The 22,152-nt window shown below is 47.3% G+C and overlaps 1 protein-coding gene across 5 annotated transcripts in view; it reads left to right on the top strand.

Moving 5' to 3' along the window:
- Positions 1–22,152, top strand: part of STAT6 (signal transducer and activator of transcription 6) — a 311,161-nt gene that overhangs the window by 207,871 nt on the left and 81,138 nt on the right. For all 5 annotated transcript variants that reach the window (XM_075337059.1, XM_075337060.1, XM_075337056.1 and 2 more), the window contains 3 exons: positions 12,502–12,585; positions 15,755–15,931; positions 16,012–16,160. In XM_075337059.1, coding sequence (XP_075193174.1) covers positions 12,502–12,585; positions 15,755–15,931; positions 16,012–16,160 — 410 coding nt within the window. The remainder of the gene's footprint in view (positions 1–12,501; positions 12,586–15,754; positions 15,932–16,011; positions 16,161–22,152) is intronic.

Raw genomic sequence — 22,152 nt, 5'->3', positions numbered from 1 at the left:
CAAAAACTGACAGCTTACCGATACAGTTGAAAGCAAAGATGAAAAAGGAGCGGTCCACTGGCGCTTCTTCTTCCATCATTCTCCCTCGCCGTCAGACGTCTCAGCGCAGCAAGCGTGATGATGTCACCACACTGTGCCCGCTGTGTAGAGATAAGCAGAGTCAGAAATCTCACTACAGGGCAGCGGCGAAATACCTGGAGCTGAGTATTTCCTTATTTATTTTAATCAATGAATACACTGGTGGCCATAATGCTATACAGATGACTATGGGATGTGTATTATAATATATGGAGGAATATGGCGGATGCATTATATTATTTGGAGGAGTATAGATGTGCATTATACTATAAGGATGACCATGTAGGTGCATTATTCTATATAAAGAACTATGGTGGTGCATTATTCTGTATGGTCACCAGGCTCCTCGCATCTTCTCGCCCTACTACCTGCACCAGTGACCCTATTACCTCACATCTCCTTAAATCTGTCACCCCAGCTGTCACCACTCACCTAACTAAAATATTCTATCTCTCTCTCTCCTCTGGTGTCTTTCCCTCCTCCTTCAAACATCCCAGCATACACCCATTACTTAAAAAATCATCCCTGGACCAAAATTGTGCCGCTAACTACAGACCTGTCTCTAATCTCCCATTCATCTCCAAACTCCTGGAACATCTGGTCCACTCCTGTTTAATCCACTATCTGTCAGATAATTCTCTCCTTGACCCTGTACAATCCAGTTTCCGCTCCTTACATTCTACTGAAACTGCTCTTACTAAAGTCTCTAATGATTAACTAACAGCTAAATCTAATGGTCACTACTCCCTGCTGATCCTCCTGGATCTCTCTGCTGCATTCGATACTGTAGATCACCAGCTCCTACTCACTATGCTCCGCTCTATCGGGCTCAAGGACACCGTTCTTTCCTGGTTCTCTTCTTACCTCTCTGACCGCTCATTCACTGTATCCTTTGCCGGCTCCTCTTCCTCTCCTCTTCCCCTTACGGTCGGGGATCCTCAGGGTTCAGTCCTAGGCCCCCTCCTGTTCTCTCTATACACAGCCCCTATTGGACAAACAATCAGCAGATTTGGTTTCCAGTACCATCTCTATGCTGATAACACCCAACTGTACACATCTTCTTCTGACATCAACCCTGCACTATTACAAAATACTACCGATTGTCTGTCCGCTGTCTCCAACATCATGTCCTCCCTCTATCTAAAACTGAACCTGTCAAAAACTGAACTTCTCCTGTTTCCTCCCTCTCCTAACCTTCCGAAACCCAATATTACCATTTCTGTGTGTGGCTCTACCATTACGCCCCAGCAGCATTCCCGCTGTCTTGGGGTTATATTTGACTCCGATCTTTCCTTCACTCCCCACATTCGTTCACTTGCTTGTTCTTGTCACTTCCACCTCAAAAACATCTTAAAAATTCTACCTTTTCTTACCGTTGACTCTGCAAAAACTCTTACTGTCGCTCTCATTCATTCTCGCCTGGATTATTGTAACTCTTTACTAATTGGTCTCCCTGTTACTAAACTCTCCCCTCTCCAAGCCATTCTGAATTCCGCAGCCAGGATCATTTTCCTCTGCAACCGCTTCACTGATGCCTCTGCTCCTTGCCAGTCATTGCACTGGTTGCCTATCCGTTACAGAATCCAATATAAACTTATCACTCTCACTTACAAAGCTCTCCACAGTTCTGCACCACCCTACATCTCCTCCCTCATCTCTGTCTATCACCCCACCCGTGCCCTCTGCTCTGCTAATGACCTAAGACTGACATCCTCAACAATTCGAACCTCCCACTCCCGTCTTCAAGATTTCTCACAAGCTGCGCCTATGCTCTGGAACACACTACCAAGAGAAATCCGATTAATTCCCAACATCCACACCTATAAGCGGGCCCTAAAAACGCATTTTTTTAGACTAGCCTATCACCTCACTGCCCTGATCTAATCTAGTCCCTTTCTGCCCTTCAAAAAATTTACTTCCAGTTCTCGTCCCCTGTACCTGTATAAATTCTCACCAACGGGTTCATGCAGGTGCTTTTGAATACCGTATTAAATCGATGGCTGGACCATATATGACAAGCTTTTCTCCCCCCATTCACCTTTTGTGCCTCCCCTATTTCCTCATAGAGTGTAAGCTTACAAGCAGGGTCCTACCTCCTCCTGGTATCTTAATTCTGTTATTTTGTATTGTCTCATATTGTCTGTACATGTCCCCTCTTAATTGTAAAGCGCTGCAGAATATGTTGGCGCTATAGAAATAAAACTTATTATTATGGAGCACTATGAAAGTGCAATAATCTATATGGAGGGCAATGGGGTGTGCATTATTTTATATGGAGAACTATGGTGGTGCATTATAAGGAGGACTATGGAGTGCATTATTCTATATGGAGGACTATGGGGTGTGCACTATACAATATGGAGAACTATGGAGTGCATTATACTTTACGGAGGATTATGGGGGATGCATTATACAATATGGAGGACTATGGAGTGCATTATACTATACGGAGGATTATAGAGGTACATTTACTATATGGAGGACTATGAGGAGTACATTATATTATATGGAGTACTATGGTGTGAATTATATTATATGGAGGACTATGGGGGTGAATTATATTATATGGAGGGCTGTGGTGTATACATTATTCTATATGGAGGGCTATGGCGGGCCCTCTGTACTAGATGGAAGGCTATGTGGAGGCTATTATACTATTTGGAGGGCGCCTTTACACTTTATGGCAGGCTATTTGAGGGCCATTATACAGTATGCAAGCAATTATACAGTGTGAAGGTTTCTGTGGCGTCCATCATATGGTAGGGAGAGCTACGTGGTGGCCATTACACTGTTTATGGTGTAGGGGCTGTTACAGTGTATGTAATCCCATTATACTGTTTGGAGGGTTGATTGGGGGTGTCACAATTGCAGGATCATACTGTTTTGGGGACACCGTACTTTGCCGGGGTAGTTGAAGGGAAGGGAGGGGGTACAGTATTGTCATCATACCGTGTGCGTGGAGGATACTGTGGAGGAATTCACTGTGGTATTGTAATTGTGCAGTGTTTGTGGGGCACTTTTGTTGGCATCATGCTTTCTGGGTGCAATGAAAGTGAATTCTAGGGGTGTCAGTAGGAGGAAAATTACTTCCGAATCTCTGCTATGGCGTCCCATGATTTCTATGTACGCACCTGTATTCCCCTGTTGATATCATAGTATCATAGTATCATAGTTTTTAAGGTTGAAGGGAGACTCTAAGTCCATCTAGTTCAACCCGTAGCCTAACATGTTGATCCAGAGGAAGGCAAAAAAAAAACCAATGTGGCAAACAAGTTCCAATGGGGAAAAAATTTCCTTCCTGACTCCACATCCGGCAATCAGACTAGTTCCCTGGATCAATACCCTGTCATAAAATCTAATATACATAACTGGTAATATTAAATTTTTCAAGAAAGGCATCCAGGCTCTGCTTAAATGTTAGTAGTGAATCACTCATTACAACATCATGCGGCAGAGAGTTCCATAGTCTCACTGCTCGTACAGTAAAGAATCCTCGTCTGTGATTATGATTAAACCTTCTTTCCTCAAGACGTAGCGGATGCCCCCGTGTTCCAGTCGCAGGCCTAGGTGTAAAAAGATCTTTGGAAAGGTCTCTGTACTGTCCCCTCATATATTTATACATTGTGATTAGATCCCCCCTAAGCCTTCGTTTTTCCAAACTAAATAACCCCAAGTTTAATAACCTGTCTTGGTATTGCAGCCCACCCATTCCTCTAATAATCTTGGTCGCTCTTCTCTGCACCCTCTCCAGTTCAGCTATGTCCTTCTTATATATCGGTGACCAGAATTGTACACAGTATTCTAAGTGCGGTCGCACTAGTGACTTGTACAGAGGTAGAACTATATTTTTTTCATGAACACTTATACCTCTTTTAATACATCCCATTATTTTATTAGCCCTGGCAGCAGCTTCCTGACACTGTCCACTAAAGTGAAGTTTACCATCCACCCATACACCCAAGTCTTTTTCTGTGTCTGTTTTACCCAGTGTTCTACAATTAAGTACATAATCATAAATGTTATTTCCTCTACCCAAGTGCATGACCTTACATTTATCTACATTAAACTTCAATTGCCACTTCTCAGCCCAATCCTCCAATTTACATAAATCTCCCTGTAATATAAAATTATCCTCCTCTGTATTGATTATCCTGCAGAGTTTAGTATCATCTGCAAATATTGAAATTCTACTCCGCATGCCCCCAACAAGGTCATTTATAAATATGTTGAAAAGAAGCGGGCCCAATACTGACCCCTGTGGTACCCCACTATGAACTGAGACCCAGTCCGAGTACGTACCATTAATAACCACCCTTTGTTTCCTATCACTGAGCCAGTTTTTAACCCAGTTACACATATTTTCCCCTATCCCCATTATTCTCATTTTATGTACCAACCTTTTGTGTGGCACCGTATCAAAAGCTTTTGAAAAGTCCATATACACAACATCCACTGCATTTCCCTGGTCCAGGCTTGAACTTACCTCTTCATAGAATCTGATCAAATTAGTTTGACAGGATCGATCCCTCATAAACCCATGTTGATACTCTGTCATAAAGTTATTTTTCTTGAGATACTCCAGTATAGCATCTCTCAAGAAACCCTCAAGGATTTTACCAACCGTAGAGGTTAAACTTACCGGCCTATAATTTCCCGGCTCAGTTTTTGTCCCCTTTTTGAATATTGGCACCACATTTGCTATGCGCCAGTCCTGCGGTACCGACCCTGTTATTAAGGAATCTGAGAAGATTAAAAATAATGGTCTATCTATCACAGAACTCAATTCCTGTAGTACTCTGGGGTGTATGCCATCCGGGCCCGGAGATTTGTCAACCTTAGTGATTTCGAGGCGGCGGCGTACTTCCTGCTGGGTTAAGCAGGTAATATTCAAGGGTGAATTTATGGTATCACTGGTCATGTCATCTGCCATGGCATTTTCTTGTATAAAAACCGTAGAAAAAAAGTCATTCAGCAGGTTGGCTTTACCCTCATCCCCTTCCACCATTTCACCAAGACTATTTTTAAGGGGGCCAACACTATCGCTTTTCAGTTTTTTACTGTTTATGTAGTTAAAGAATATTTTAGGATTATTTTTACTTTCTCTCGCAATGAGTCTCTCTGTCTCAAACTTAGCTAACTTAATTTGCTTTTTACATATTTTATTTAATTTTCTATAATTATATAATGCCTCATCACTACCTACCCTCTTTAATTCTTTTAAGGCTTTCTGTTTTTCTTTTATTGCTTCCCTTACAGCTCTATTTAGCCATAGGGGTTTCCTCCTATTTCTAGCATGTTTGTTCCCATAGGGTATATTTTCTGCACAAGCCCTATTCAGGATACTCATAAAAGTCTCCCATTTGCTTTGTGTACTTTTATTACTTAGTACTTCATCCCAGTTTATTGCACTAAGATCATCTCTCAACCGTTTAAAATTTGCTTTCCTGAAGTTTAGTGTCCTTGTAGCCCCTCTACTAGACATGTTACTAAAGAATACATGAAAACTTATTATTTTGTGATCACTATTCCCCAAGTAACCCCCAACTTGTATATTTGATATGCGGTCTGGCCTATTGGTTAGTACAAGGTCTAGTAGTGCTCCCCCTCTTGTGGGGTCCTGTACCATTTGTGAAAGGTAATTATCTTTCATTGTTATCAAAAATCTATTTCCTTTGCTAGAACTGCAAGTTTCTGTTCCCCAATTTATATCAGGATAGTTAAAGTCCCCCATAATAATTACCTCTCCGAGACTCGCTGCTTTATCAATTTGCTTTATGAGGAGATTCTCTACCTCTTCCATAATATTCGGCGTCTTATAACACACCCCTATCAGTATTTTGTTATTCATTCTCCCCCCCCCCTTATCTCCACCCATAGGGACTCTACATTCTCAGTACCCTCACATATGTTGTCACGCAGGATGGGTTTTAAGGATGATTTTACATATAGACACACACCTCCCCCTCGCTTATTTGTACGGTCATTCCTGAATAGGCTATAACCCTGTAAATTAACAGCCCAGTCATAGCTCTCATCCAGCCATGTCTCTGATATCCCCACTATATCATAATTTTCTTCCAACAATATTAATTCTAATTCCTCCACCTTATTTGTGAGGCTTCGGGCATTAGTGTACATGCACGTTACGTATGACTCTGTACCTGTATTCCTGCTTACTGTATTAACTGTCCTAACCCTTCCCCCCGTACCACCCCCAATTTCATTACTTGTGCCCTGGTCACTATCTGCACTACATTCCCCTTCTATAAAGTGAATACCCTCGCCCCCCATTCCTAGTTTAAACACTCCTCCAACCTTCTAGCCATTTTCTGCCCCAGCAGAGCTGCACCTTCCCCATTAAGATGCAGCCCATCCCTAGCATAGAATCTGTAGCCAACTGAAAAGTCGGCCCAATTCTCCAGGAACCCAAAACCCTCTTTTCTACACCAATTCCTGAGCCACCTGTTAACCTCCCTGATCTCTCTTTGCCTCTCTGGTGTGGCTCGTGGCACAGGTAGTATTTCCGAAAATACCACCTTTGAGGTCCATGCTTTAAGCTTACAACCTAATTCCCTGAAATCATCTTTAAGGACCTTCCACCTACCTCTAACTTTGTCATTTGTGCCAATGTGTACAATGACCGCTGGGTCCTCCCCAGCCCCTCCCAGTAATCTGTCAACCCGATCAGCGATGTGCCGAACTCGAGCGCCAGGAAGACCATATCACCACATGGTTAGGGTAATTTCTAAATGCTTCTAAAGTAGTAATTTTATGCACCGGTATTCTATAATGTCTTCCCCATAACGCGATATAAATGAAGTCTCAGTTTTATTTCATGTGAATGTCGCGGGCGGAGGAGGGGACGCTGCGCTCTCCCACTGCTCGGGTCCGGCTGCCGCTGCTGCTGCGGCCGCTGCTGCTCGGTGGCTCGAGCGATGGGCCGGATCCCGGGGACTCGAGCGGCGCTCCTCGCCCGTGAGTGAAAAGGGGTTTGGTTGTGGGGATTTATTGTCTGTGACGCCACCCACGGTTGTGGTGATTTTTGGTAACACCACCGCTGCTCTGTATGGGGATCCCGGGAGCAGTGACAGGGAGCAGCAGAGTTGTTAGTTCTCCCCTCCGTGGGTAGGGCTTGGTTGTCCCGGGGCCCAGTGATGGGGTGGAGGATGAGGGATGGCAGGCCAGGTGCGGGGCCTGGTGAGGTGCAGGGTCGCGGGGGGCAGCGCTGTGCCTCACGGCATGGTGGTACTCACTCAGCCTGAGACGGTGACACAGTTCTCGGTGATACACATGTCTGGAAAGACGGTTCCCACGGACGGCTGCTGTTGCTTTTCCCCGGTAGTTAACGGTGACTGTCTCTTTCCCTGCACCTTGTGTAATGTTGGTAGCGATGGGTTCCCACCGGTAACCCGCTCCCCGACTTGGATATGGGCCAGAGGAGCTCCTCTTTGCCCGCAGGCGCTGGCCCTGAGAAACTGGTGCCTTGGCGGTGGCGGTGTCTCTCTCATACGGTTGGACTGTTGCCTTCAATCGGGACTTAGTTGTTTGGAAACCTGGAGGTCCCCTTCACTGACGGATTTGGAAAATTTACGGCGACTCCTAGCCTTGCCGGGATCCGAAAGGCCCCTGCCAATGGTGCTGGCTTCTCCTTGTGTACCGGTCCGGTACCGCCGGGTCACCACCCGTCCACGGTCCTCACGGCACCTCCGATAGGCCACTCCTGCAGACGGTCACCGCCGTCTGCTAACCTTGCTGTCTCTGTCCGGTGCACACACCCGGACTCACTTCAGTCTGCTCTCTTGCCACTTCACTACTGCTCACTTTCCCTCCTTCCACTTTCACTGTCAAAACTCAACTACTGCTTTTCCCTCCTCCAGGACTGTAAACTCCTTGGTGGGTGGAGACCAACCGCCTGGCTCCACCCCCTGGTGTGGACATCAGCCCCTGAGGAAGGCAACAAGGATTTCTGGTCTAGCTTTGATGTGCCTAACCGGGGTGTAGGGTGTGGTGATGTCATTACCTGTGACCCCTGGCTTGTCCAGGGCGTCACATGAAAATGAAGGCATTTTGGTGCACCACTGGTGTGACAAAAAGATCAGTGTACCTTTCCACTTGATGCACCAATGCGCCTGATTGACAGAACTCGCTTGCCCAGAGCAAGTTCTACCTGAATTGAATCCCCGGCCCTGCATGTGCGCACTGACACTGCAAGAGCCTAAGGGGCACTTTGCACACTACGACATCGCAAGCCGATACTTGTGATGCCGAGCACGATAGTCCCCACCCCCGTCGCAGCTGCGATATCTTGTGATAGCTGCCATAGCGAACATTATCGCTACGGCAGCTTCACATGCACTCACCTGCCCTGCGACGTCGATCTGGCCGGCGACCCGCCTCCTTATTAAGAGGGAGGGTCGTGCGGCGTCATAGCAACGTCACACGGCAGGCGGCCAATAGAAGCAGAGAGGCGGAGATGAGCGGGACGTAAACATCCCGCCCACCTCCGTCCTTCCGCATAGCCGGCATGAGCTGTGGTTAGCAGGTAAGGTGATGTTCCTCGCTCCAACGGCTTCACACACAGCGATGTGTGCTGGTGCAGTAGCGAGGAACAACATCGTACCGTCATTGCAGCGTAATTATGGAATTCCCCGACACTACACCGATGATACGATTACGACGATTTTGCGCTCGCTAATCGTATCATTTAGGATTTACACACTACGATGTCGAGAGTGACGCCGGAAGTGCGTCACTTTCGACATGACCCCACCGACATCGCACCTGCGATTTCGTAGTGTGCAAAGTGCCCCTAAGAGGCACGCACATAGTGTTAGGCCGGCGTCACACTTGCGATTGACTCGCACGAGTGCAATGTGAGAAAATCTCGCATTACACTTGAACCAATGTTAATCAATGAGGCAGGTCCAATCTGCTTTCTTTTTCTCAGTCCAAATCGGCCTGATAAAAAAATCACAGCATGCTGCGATTTCTAGAGTTTCTCGTGCGAGTCTATAAGTGCAAGAAAAAAACGGATGTTACATGGACGGTACATGGATCATCCTAGTGACATCCGTTTTTCTAAATACAATGCTATCATGTAGCAGAGAACACTGTAAATGCTCCTGTACAGTACTGTAATGACTAATAGCTGCTGAGAAAAAAACGGATCACATACGGATTGAATATGTATTGCTCACGGACTACTATCATGAGAAAAATCCCAGACTCGCATTGCAATTGCATTGCACACGGATCAACACTCGAACAGAGCTCATCCTACTCTCAGGCATGAGAATCGGACCAATTTTTCAAACGCAAGTGTGACACCGGCCTAAGTGTGGATGTCGCGCCCGGGAATATGGGGTACTCGGTCCCGGGCAATGTCTCTCTTGGAGGATGTCACTGTGGTGGCCGCTGCCAGGTTCCATGCCCTGGGCCCTTTTTGTAATGGGGATATATTTACAAGGGGTTAGATTCGTGGTAGAGGTATGGAGCCGCCGCTACAGAATGTCACTATTGGGGCTGGTGTTATTTGCAGCTTGGATGGTAGGCCCTCCACAAGCAGGGCCGGGCCTCAGTGGATAAGTGTTGTGACGGATGCTAGAAGAAGGGAGTCCACACCAAAGTTCAGTGCAACTGGTTTTACTCACAACTGACTGGTAATAACTGGTTGCCCGAGGCTGGCTGGTTTCACCTCCAGGTCCCCTTCATTCCAGTGCCAGTTTAGTTCTTTGGTACTTTCTTCCCTGCACCTGTCTCTAGTAAATGGATCCCCGTGGCGTAGAGCAACTGGGGGTCCCCGTCTGGTGGTTTGTCCACTTCTGTCTACCTGACAGTAGCGTGAACCCTATGGGGATGGAGTCTCTGGTCCTGTCCCCGGCCCTCCCTTTGCTACAGAGTCTTTGGATTCTTTGGGTCAGCAAGGTCCTTGATGGTCCCCTTGCTGTGCAGGTGTTAACAGGTCGGCTTGGAGCTCTTTCCTGTCCTAGGGTCCTGTACTCCGTGAGTGCGTTGTTCCAAGAGTACTCCACCGTACTCCATCGGCAACTACCCTCCTGGGCACCAGGTCACCGTTAACACGAGTCAGAAAGTCTCCGTCCACCTTCACTCCTCTCCTGCTGTCAACTCTCTCCCTGTGTCTGCTCCTGTGCCGCCCTGGCAAAACCAGGGTGTCACAGAGGTCTGCATACATCTTTATGGTGCAGAGCTCACTCTCTCTTGGGGAGTTTCCCACACCAATACACACCAGCCAATCAGGCCCCACTCACCCCTTCCTCAGGAAAAGGGGAGGGGGAGAGAGGAGCTTGGGGAGAGCAGAGTGTATTTTCAGTCAGTCTGCAGGAGGAGAGAGGGCTGGAAGCAGCCCCTGTGTGGGGCTAGGAGACGTGGCAGTGAGGGCCTCAGGAATAGGCTAGCCGCTTCATGTGTACGGAGCAGACACAGACACCAGGCAGGAGAAAAACACCCGAATTACACACACGGGTGTGGGACCCATCCTCACAGCAGCCGTGGGCACCGGCTACCAGCAATTTGGTTAATTCTTGGACTCGTGTCAGTCATTGCCCTATACTGTGAGTACTCCTGCACCACCCGGTCCAAGCCGTGGACTGCACCCGTTACTCCCCAATCCATCACACCGGGGTCCCGGGATATCAATACCCTACCCGTGGAGGGAAAATCACCACCTTGCTGCCCATTACCATCCCCGGAGTCCTGTGACCGGCAGCGGCGGTGCTCCATTACCTCACCGCACACCACGGGTGGCATCACGGAACATAGACTACCAAATCTCCCCTGTATATAATGCCCCTTTTGTTGTGGTGCCTGGGATCACAGACCGGGTCACGCCACCCTGATACCTTCAGAAGCGACCCCTTGGCCCGGATCTGAGTACCCCCTATCCCTAGGCGACACACTCCCTTTCACTGCAGACTCCCTTCTCACTACGGTCTTCCTGTGTTCTGACTGTCCTCTGTTTGCCCCTCCCACCTGGTCAACTAGTGGATTGGTCTGGCTCCACCTCTAGGCAGCCATCCATTGGTCTAACCCTAGCTAAGTACCATTGTATAGGGGAATTGTTGGGGAAAAACTGGGATTACCTGGGTTTTTGGTGTTACTGGCACTGGATCTCCAGGTCCCTAAGGGGGTAGGTTCTGCATCCTTGTGGAGATGCAGAACCTTGTAGGACCCTGAGGCCTTCAGGGGCGCTACATGGATACACCATTATCTCTCTCTTCTTTTTGCATCAGCCAACCTTTACTCTGGTCCTATGTGTAGCAACTGCACCCTGCAGACAGGAGAGCGATATGAAAGCACACCTACAGTGTCAGAGTGGATATGCAAGGCTGGAGATTCAATTCAGGTAGGAAGTGGGTGATAGATTCCCTCCTGGCCAGGATCTTTTAGTCTAAAGAGAGAGGGGACCAGAAGTCTCTGTCTAGCCTTTGGTATGGGTTGCATTATATAGTGGATATGTAATAACTTGTGTAGACCAGAATAATCCTTTAAGTTGATTCAAAATGTCCTATCATCCCTGAAACCTGTTGCTACGCTCCATTAATATCACTGGTCAGGGTTATTAATCTTCCCCTCTAAGCCAAACATTTTTTACAAATGATTCTGTAATTATACTGTAGTTTACTAAATATACTAGGCTGCCAAGAAGAAATCGAGCTTACGGCATACTTGGGAGCAATATTGCCAACACAATTTTGGCATAAGTATCATATCATTATGTTCCAATACTTTCTCACAATTATTTACATGGTTTGTTAAGCGTTTGGGATTTTCCATGGTTGCAGTAGATAACAATAAAACTCTGTTTAGTCTTTCATAGTAATCTCACACACATTCACCTGAGGATATATAGGAGAATTACTTAAAGATGCAGTAGAATTGATACAAATCGATTCGCAGGACTCGGGTCATCAGCCTCGTCAGTAGTCTCTGGCTGCTGGACAGGAGCCCTAAGAACCACCTTAAACCTAACTCCATCCATGGCCCGTCTTTTGATTAGCTGGTCTCGAGTGACGTCAGTGTTCTGGCGTAGTCCACATGTAATGTTGTGTTAGGCCGGTGGATCAAAAGAAGAGCCACAGATGCCGGCAGATAGGAGGTTGTTCTCCGTCTCACGTCCAGCTACTGCAGATTACTGACCTGGCCAATTATAGGGGACCTGCGACTTGATTCTCACCAACTTTAAAACATAGTATAAGAAGAATTAACACAGCTCTGGCACAAATACGTGGCAGATTAACAAACTAGCCAAAACCCTAGCTTTATGAACAAATATTTGGAGTCACTACTGATACACTCGGCCAGCGGTGACCGTTTACGTAAGAATATTGGTGGTAGAGAGCTTCAGTGACATTATGAGTAATAATTCTCTTTTCTTACAAGACATATTTTTTTATATATATACAGACAATGGCTCAACATAACCCAATGGGTATTATACAGTCATTCAAGACGATTTGTAAAGGAGAAATGGACATAGTTTTGAAACAGGTAAGTTAATTTTCCAAAGTCATTGTGTAACCAATCAAAATCAGTTGATGTAGTGGATCTTGTTTTGATATAAATGGATAATCATGGAAATGATCCTGAAAATATAGTTCTAGTTCTTGTCTATATTCTTATGGATATAATACTATTATATCCGGTAATACTCTGCAATGCTGGAGAAAACGAAAGTTGGAGGCCAAATACAGCTACAAGAGAGAGCAAAAGTTATTGTAGGAGAGAAGCCTGTTCCAATGAGCTTACCATCTAATAGGAAAAGAATGACAAAATAATGATGTGACTTGTTCTCTGTGTTTAGAATAGCCATCAGATTGGGGTTGCTCTGTAACTGAAGACATGGTCTAAGGCTGCCTTTACACTTTACATGTTTGTTAGGCTGACAACTATCTCTCCCGAACCCTCATACACATGCGTCTTTGGCTTATCTTAGAGTGCATGTGTCCTCAGTAGGAGTGGAGTAAACTGCAACCAGGCAGCTTATCTACAAGCCAAAAGTATTGGGTGGCTTAAAACCAACATTCCCTATCCACCCTGTAGGTGCTATAGGAAGAGTCCTTAAACACATTGGATAGTCAGCAGGTCAAGCCAAAATCAGCTGTTTTCTTGCTTATATACACATGTTTTTAGATGGCATTTCAAGGCTTATAGTGCAGACGCGACAGTTAACTCATGGTGGAGAAGTACACAGGAGGAGTGGGAGGCATGGCGTGGTGAACATGGAGAGATGTATCTTCATTCTGTAACCCTGAATCATGGATGCTAGGAGTAATGTCCTCTGGTGGCTTTAGGGATCCAAATCTGTTAAAGTTTATAAAGTTAAACATAGTTTTGCACTTTATCACGGGCATAAAGAGGCGGAGGTTTGCTGCCAAAAAGATGCTCTCGTCATTGAAGCTTGTAAAGTTAGAGGAGCTTTCTCTTTTCTTTTGTTTTTTTTTTTGGTTTTTTTATATATATAAAACTTCCCCAATTCATGCTGTTCACATGTCCGTGGGGAAATTCCATTTTTTTTCCGTTGCATTAGCTAGTACCAAAATAGCACTCGGACACCTAATTTATAAAATTAATGTACAGGTGCACAATACACTGTGGCCAGCACACTGCGATCTCTGAATACATGAAATGCACTATTGCTATACAGATAAATAACATTTTTTGACCAAGATATAAAAGTCATCCAACCTAGACAAGATGTTCATTAATTTTGGATGGTCCCCAACTCTAATAACTCCCCTCTTAATGTGACCAAAAAGAACTCATGTGAATTGGGGAAGAGATGAGATCCAGGCTTAGCTCTTAATTAAACCCTTTCATGAAGACATAACGAGAGGTGAGTCATTAGAGATGGGGAACATCCAATGTGGTGAATGGCTTTTTAATTTCTTGAGAAAAGCATCCAGATGGGATGGGGAAAGAGGAGTAATAAGCTGATGCAGGCTTTGTGCTGCAAGTTCTCCCAAAACAACAGTTAAACTTTAAGTAAGAGAAAGTGTCCACCATAAGAAGATTGCCCAATGCTATCACGCAGAGTACCAATAAGTCAGGAACCCAATGCCGGCCTGCACATCATGGTCCGTATTCGGACTGCGAATTTTGGATGTGTTACACTGACCTTAGAAAGCTAATATAGCTACCACTATATCTACAGTACATGATATAATACTAATCTAATCTCTTCAGACCAGATAATATGCTCTATTGTTATTCAGAGTTGACAACCTACTTTTTTTTTATCCGGACACCTGAATTTTCACAGACATACACCCTGCCCCTTTTAAAAACCATGCCTCTATGTCATACCCACCATATTATACCTAAGTGGTATATAATTCATTGTGTTTATGGTTTTTCCCTGATGAAGAGGCGTGTTTGCCTTGAAACACATTGATAAATAAACCATACAGAATAGTTTATCATCGTGTACTCATCTCATCTGGTCATTTATGGCAGCATGCATAAACCATATTGATTCCCATTCACCCTGCATTAAGGCATTAATGTAAAAAACACCCAAATGGAAAGTAGGGGAAGAACTTCAGTCTTATCGCCCCTGAGGAAGCCTGTTTGTTAGAGGCGATACACCTGGTTTTCTTCCCCTACTTTTCATTGGGGTATTTTTCCATATTCATTAGTACATTTTTTATACAGCTACTGTATACCTTGACATCCTGTGAACTTCAGGTATACAGTGTTGCATAGTTTGAGACTTATTCTCACTTCTTCATAGATAATCTCACATTCCATCAGGTATTTGCTTGTTAACTGTTCATTATGGATTACTTTAGGTGGTTCCCATATAGCACCTTTATTATTCATACTTATCTTTATCAAAACAAAATTACAAACAAGCAAGGCTATGGTAAATGGCATGGAAAATAATTAAGATGATATATACAGAGCATAACTCCAGAACAATTGATAAAATGCAGGAGAAAATGGAGTAAAAAATGCACATCAGTAAGCAATGTTCAATAGAAAATTCCAAATTTTTAGTAATAACAATATTAAAATGAGAATCCACAACCATAGAACAACCAATGTCCATATTTAACAGTAAGTGATCCGTATATAGCAATACATAGATAAGGCAAAGGACGCCAATAAAATGCTGTACATGAGCAGGTGTTAAATACAGAATACATATACATGTTACAATAGACAAACTAGTACAGAGGGAGGAGGACACTGCTCTTACTTGCTTACATTCTATAGGATTTTGTGGAAGAGACAGTAGGTGGGGTGTAGGTCGGGTGGCGGCTCCGCACGGTGGTGAGGCAGCGGCAGCTCCGCACGGTGGTGACACAGTGGGGTCATTGGAGATTATAGGCTTTTCTGAATAGATGAGTTTTCAAGTTCCGTTTGAAGCTTGTAAGTGTAGCAGATACTCTGATGTGTTGAGGCAGTGAATTCCAGAAGACTGGGGATGCTCGGGAGAAGTCTTGGAGGCGGTTGCATGAGGAGCGAATGAGAGGGGAGGAGAGAAGGAGTTCTTGGGAAGAGCGGAGATTATGTTAGGATGGGAAGTGGACACCTCATTTTATTACACCTTTAGCTTATTTTAAAAACTTTTCTAGGGCTGGTAAATCTCAAAAATCTCTTTTTAACAGACATGTTAAGCAGTTGACAACCAATGATTATTTTTCACCCCCGCTAGTATCCACGTCTGAATATGGCCTTTCAATCAAGACAGGAGGAAGTGATGTTTCATTTCAAGAGTGCGAAAATGGAACACAAACTAAATCAGACCTCCGTGGCACAACAAACACTGAAGAGCGCCGTAGAGAATGTACATATTCCTGCCCAAGCTAAGGATTTACCAAATCTTCAGAAGGTAACGTATAGGAGCTATAGAATAGCTAATTGCTTTACTTAAAGCCCATTTAGTAATAATATTTACCCTCCTCATTGCAGAATTGGATTTTCCTCACAGAGGAATCATTAACTTACTTGTCAACTCTTCAAGATCAAACAGTTAAAAGAATCAATATCTGGAAGCGGCAACAACAAATGGCTGGCAATGGAGCTCCCTTTGATGAGAATTTGCATTTATTGCAGGACAGGTAAATTCATGAATGGCCAATTTGTCTCTCGTCCTTTTTTTAACTTTTCATTTTCAAGATTGTGACGGCAAGGAGAATATTCAACAAACAAGCTAACATGAAAATGAATAACCAGACATTTGTCTAGCAATGGATCTTGGGTGTATGTTTCCTTGATATTTGGCAGCTACTTATCATTTCAACTGGGAGAACCTGATATTTAAGTACCTGACAAAAAAATATTGGGTCATAAGCATTACTGATATTTCTATCCATGGATATCTGTCCCACCGAAAATGAAATCTGGAGATGGAGTCTGTGTATATAAGTCTGTGTGTATATACAGCATATATATATATATATATATATATATATATATATATATATATATATATACATATATATATATATACAGCATATATATGTATATATATATATATATATATATATATATATATGTATATATACTGTGTGTGTGTATATATATATATATATGTGTATATATATATATATATATATATGTGTATATATATGTATATATATATATATATATATCAGAATACACATATACACTACACATAAAACGTTAGGGATATTTGGCTTTAGGGTGAAATTTATGTAAAACTTAAAAAAATGTTCATGCTTCCGTGATATTTTATCATGAAAGTGAGGCATTTAAGTACAAGCATGTGATGGTGATTTAATAATCTCAAACAATTTATAGAAACAAAAGCCAACAACATTGGTGGGTATACCCCAAAATAGCAATGTCTCTGTCACGCTCCCCGGGTCCTCGGCTCCCCTCCCCGGGTCCTCTGCTCCGCTCCCCGGGTCCTCAGCCCCGCTCCCCGGCTCACCTGCCACGCTCCCCGCTCTCCAGCCTCCGGTGCCCGTCCTTCCCAGGCCCCCTGGTCTCCGATCCCGGCGCCCGACGGCTTCCCAGGCCCTGGCCGGCTCCCCTGCGTCCTCCTCTCAGCTTCCTTCCCTGGCTTCTGGCACCCGGGCCGCGCGCATGCGCATTAGGGCACGCGCGCGGTCACTGACCCTTTCTTAAAGGGCCAGCGTCTATTAACCGGAAATGAGGCTAAACAGGTACAGGGTATAAAGGGGTTTATTGTCCAAGGGGGCGGGGCCTGATCTTCGTGTTTCCTAAGCTAGGAGTCAGGTCTCCTGGTGTCGCTGTGCATATACTCACCTATCTCTCTTGTAGAGCCGTGCCTGCCTCGCCATCCAGTCCTGCCGTATCCTGAACCCCGAACGCTGTCCATCTGCCATCCTGACAGTCCGCACCATCTCGGATCCCTGCGGTGACCCGTCATCTCGCTCCAAAGGTTCCGGACCCCGCCTGACATCATCTCGGCTTCCGAACCTGAGCTGCGTCACCCGGACTACCACCCGTGACTCCGTGGTCCCAGGGACTTCTCCGCTATACTCGTGTGCGCGGACTGTTCTGCTGTTTATAGTGTTCCAGCTACCGGACTCTTTACTACCATCTTGGAGTTCGGCCCAGTGGATCCACCTCCTGGGTCTGCCCGTCCACCTGGCCGTGACAGTAAGATCAGGCCATGGATCCCGCTGCAGCACTAGCAGCCGTACAGGAGGAACTCCAACGCCAGCGTGAAGTCCAGACCCGCATGCTGCAATTCATGTCTTCTGTAGACGCCCGCCTGAACACGCTACAAGTGGCAGTTACGACTTCAACATCCCGGGCTTCCACTAGTCAATCCACGGATCCAGCTCCTGTGGCGACTTCTTCAGATACCACCAGACTTCGGTTGGCTTCACCACCCCGGTACGCCGGAGACCCCAAGACCTGCAGGGGATTCTTAAACCAATGCTCCCTCCATTTCACGCAGCTGCCGCATTTGTTTGCCTCCGACCAAGCCAAGGTCGCCTTCATCATGTCCCATCTAGAGGGTGAGGCACTGGCGTGGATGAACCCCTTGTGGGAGAAGGGGGATCCTGTGACCACGAACATCCAGGAGTTCCTGCAGGCATTCCGTGGTACCTTTGATGAGCCCGGACGCGCCTCCGCGTCTGCTTCGTCTCTTCTCCGGTTACGTCAGGGGACTCTGACGGTGGGTCAATACGCGATCCGGTTTCGCACCCTGGCCTCAGAACTCGGGTGGAACAACGAGGCCCTAACCGCCGCCTTCTGGGAAGGACTCTCAGGGCGAATTAAAGACGAGCTGGCGGGTCGTGACGTACCGACCACCCTGGATGCCCTGATTGCCCTAGCGACTCGAGTGGACATTCGCTTTCAGGAGCGATCCAAGGAAGTGTCCCGTGAGAGACGTCCGGTACGGCATTCCTCTCCCCCGCAGAAACCCTCCGTACTTCAGTCATCGACAGCTGGGGCCCCCGTCCACGAGCCCATGCAGATCGACCGAGTGCGGCAGTCTGAACAACGTCGAGCAGAGCGGCTCGCCAAGGGCCTCTGCTTTTACTGCGGAGAGGACACACACCTGCTACGCTCCTGTCCAGAGAGGCCGGGAAACTCCAAAGCCTAGGGTTGGTAGGAGAGGCCACCCTAGGTGCTGGGACTCTCTCTGACCCGGTTACATGGACAGTGCAAGTGACAACGGGAGAGACGCGGTTCACGGCTGATGCCTACCTCGATTCCGGGGCAGCAGGCAATTTCATCCAGCAGGCCACGGTGGACAAGTACCAGGTGCCTGTTATTCCACTCGACAAGCCCCTAGTGATTGCCTCTGTGGATGGGAGACCCCTCTCTGACACCATCTCCTGGATCACCAGGCCGGTCGAACTGCGTATCGGTGCCCTTCACACCGAGAACATCGCTTTCTACGTCCTCCCACACATGTCCCATCAGATCCTGCTGGGACTTCCATGGTTGCGGACACACGAACCATCAGTCAGCTGGGGCACTGGCGAAGTCACCCGATGGGGCTCTTCGTGTCATGAGAGGTGCCTAAAGTCCATACAACCCATCCGACGACCTCCGGTTCCAGAGAACCTACCGGGGCTGCCCTCGGCCTATTGGTCCTTTGCAGATGTCTTTGATAAAAAGGAATCCGAGGTACTGCCGCCACATCGTCCATACGATTGTGCCATCGACCTGCTCCCAGGAACAACACCACCACGAGGACGGATATATCCTTTATCTCCAGCCGAAACAAGGGCCATGTCTGCTTACATCTCAGAGAGCCTGGCAAGGGGATTCATTCGGAGATCCTCCTCTCCTGCTGGAGCAGGTTTCTTCTTTGTCAAGAAGAAAGAGGGCGACTTACGCCCATGCATAGACTACCGGGGTTTGAATCAAATCACCGTAAAAAACAAGTACCCTCTGCCGCTCATCCCCGAATTGTTTGACCGGCTTAGGGGAGCTCGTGTGTTCACCAAGCTGGATCTTCGGGGTGCTTACAATCTGGTACGCATCCGCTCTGGTGACGAATGGAAGACCGCGTTCAATACGCGCGATGGACATTATGAATACTGCGTGATGCCCTTCGGCCTGTGTAACGCTCCTGCCGTCTTTCAAGAACTGGTGAACGACGTGTTCCGGGACCTTCTCTACATCTGTGTGGTAGTGTATCTAGATGACATCCTTGTCTTCTCTCCGGACCTCCAAACCCACAGAGAAAACGTACAGCTGGTTCTACAAAGACTGAGGGAGAATCGTCTGTACGCAAAGTATGAGAAGTGTGTCTTTGAGCAGTCTTCTCTCCCCTTTCTGGGGTACATCATCTCTGAGACTGGACTGCAGATGGATCCCAAGAAGGTCTCCGCCATTCTCAACTGGCCTCCTCCTTCTGGACTGAAGGCAATCCAACGCTTCCTGGGATTCGCCAACTACTACCGCCAGTTTATCCCTCACTTCTCTGCCTTGACTGCTCCTCTCTCCGCTTTGACTAAGAAGGAGGCTAATCCAAAGGACTGGTCACCTGCGGCCGACGCCGCGTTTGGCTCTTTGAAGCGGGCTTTTGCTTCCTCTCCTGTACTCCACCGTCCGGAGTTAAACCGCCAGTTCACCTTGGAGGTGGATGCCTCCTCCTCAGGAGCCGGAGCAGTGCTCATGCAAAAGTCCTCCTCCGGGAAGATGGTGACTTGCGGATTCTTCTCCAAGGGCTTCTCAGCGCCTGAACGCAACTACACCATCGGTGACCGAGAGCTCTTGGCAGTCAAACTGGCTTTGGAGGAATGGCGCTACCTCCTGGAAGGTGCAGTGTACCCCGTGATTATTTACACGGACCACAAGAACTTGGAATACCTACGGTCCGCTCAGCGTCTGAACCCACGGCAATCCAGGTGGTCCCTATTCTTTGCCAGGTTTGATTTCCAGCTTCACTTCCGACCCGCGGACAAGAATGTACGCGCTGATGCCTTGTCCAGGTCTTTCATGCCCATGGAGCAGGAGGAAGAGATTACCCAACCCATCATTTGTCCTAGTAAAATCATTCCGGTGGCCCCTGTCACCCTGGCCCAGATACCGCCCGGGAAGACCTATGTCTCTGAGGTAGACAGGAAAAAAGTGTTACACTGGGGTCATGCCTCGAAAACAGCCGGTCATGCTGGTCAGAAAAAGACATGGGGTGCGATTGTACGTCATTATTGGTGGCCATCCCTTCGCACGGACGTCGCTGCTTTTGTATCCGCCTGCTCCTCTTGTGCCAGGAACAAGACGCCCAAACACCTGCCATATGGCCGTCTTCTGCCTCTGCCGATACCCTCAGTTCCGTGGCAACACATAGCAATGGACTTTATTACGGACTTGCCATTGTCCTCCGGACACACAGTCATATGGGTCGTGGTGGACCGGTTCTCTAAAATGGCTCATTTCGTCCCTATGGCTGGACTGCCCTCTGCTCAGGAACTCGCGGACGCCTATATACAACACATCTTCCGCTTGCATGGCTTTCCATTACACATCGTATCCGACAGAGGAACTCAGTTCACCTCCCGCTTCTGGAGGGCTCTCTGTAAACATCTGGGAGTGACTCTGGACTTTTCATCTGCATACCATCCTCAGTCTAATGGCCAGGTAGAGAGGGTCAATCAAATCTTGACCTCTTTCTTACGTCACTATGTTAACGCCCATCACGACGACTGGTCCGCTCTTCTTCCTTGGGCTGAATTCTCCCACAACCACCACATCAGTGAGTCGTCCTCCAGCTCTCCCTTCCATGTCGTTTACGGACTTCAGCCTTCCATCCCATTGCCTGTATCCCCTTCTTCGGATGTCCCTGCTGCAGATACTGTAGCCCGTGACTTTGCAACCATTTGGGACTCTGTCAAAGCGTCCCTTGGGCGTGCTTCCCTGCGGATGAAAAGACACGCAGACAAGAAACGTCTGGACCCTCCGTGTTTCTCTCCTGGAGATCTCGTCTGGCTTGCCTCCAAGTACGTCCGCCTGAAGATACCATCATACAAGCTGGGTCCTCGCTACATTGGGCCGTTTAAAGTCCTCAACAAGATCAATGAGGTCTCCTACAAGCTACAGCTCCCGGCCACGATGAGGATACCCAACTCATTCCACGTCTCCCTGCTCAAGCCGGTAGTCCTTGGTCCCTTCTCCGCTGCTGCCAGTCCGGCTCCTCCACCTATTGCCGATGACGACATCTATGCGGTAAGGGATATCGTGGCCATGAAGACCGTACGTGGTCGACAGTTCTTCCTGGTGGACTGGGAAGGGTATGGTCCTGAGGATAGGTCCTGGGAGCCCAGGGAGAACGTGGGCACTCCTCTGATCCGTGCCTTCATGTCCCGGTTGCGGGGAGGGGGGCGTGGGGGGGGGGGTACTGTCACGCTCCCCGGGTCCTCGGCTCCCCTCCCCGGGTCCTCTGCTCCGCTCCCCGGGTCCTCAGCCCCGCTCCCCGGCTCACCTGCCACGCTCCCCGCTCTCCAGCCTCCGGTGCCCGTCCTTCCCAGGCCCCCTGGTCTCCGATCCCGGCGCCCGACGGCTTCCCAGGCCCTGGCCGGCTCCCCTGCGTCCTCCTCTCAGCTTCCTTCCCTGGCTTCTGGCACCCGGGCCGCGCGCATGCGCATTAGGGCA

The sequence above is a fragment of the Anomaloglossus baeobatrachus genome, chromosome 2 (assembly GCF_048569485.1).
Source record: "Anomaloglossus baeobatrachus isolate aAnoBae1 chromosome 2, aAnoBae1.hap1, whole genome shotgun sequence".
NCBI lineage: Eukaryota > Metazoa > Chordata > Amphibia > Anura > Aromobatidae > Anomaloglossus > Anomaloglossus baeobatrachus.
This window is presented reverse-complemented; position numbering and strand designations above follow the sequence as displayed.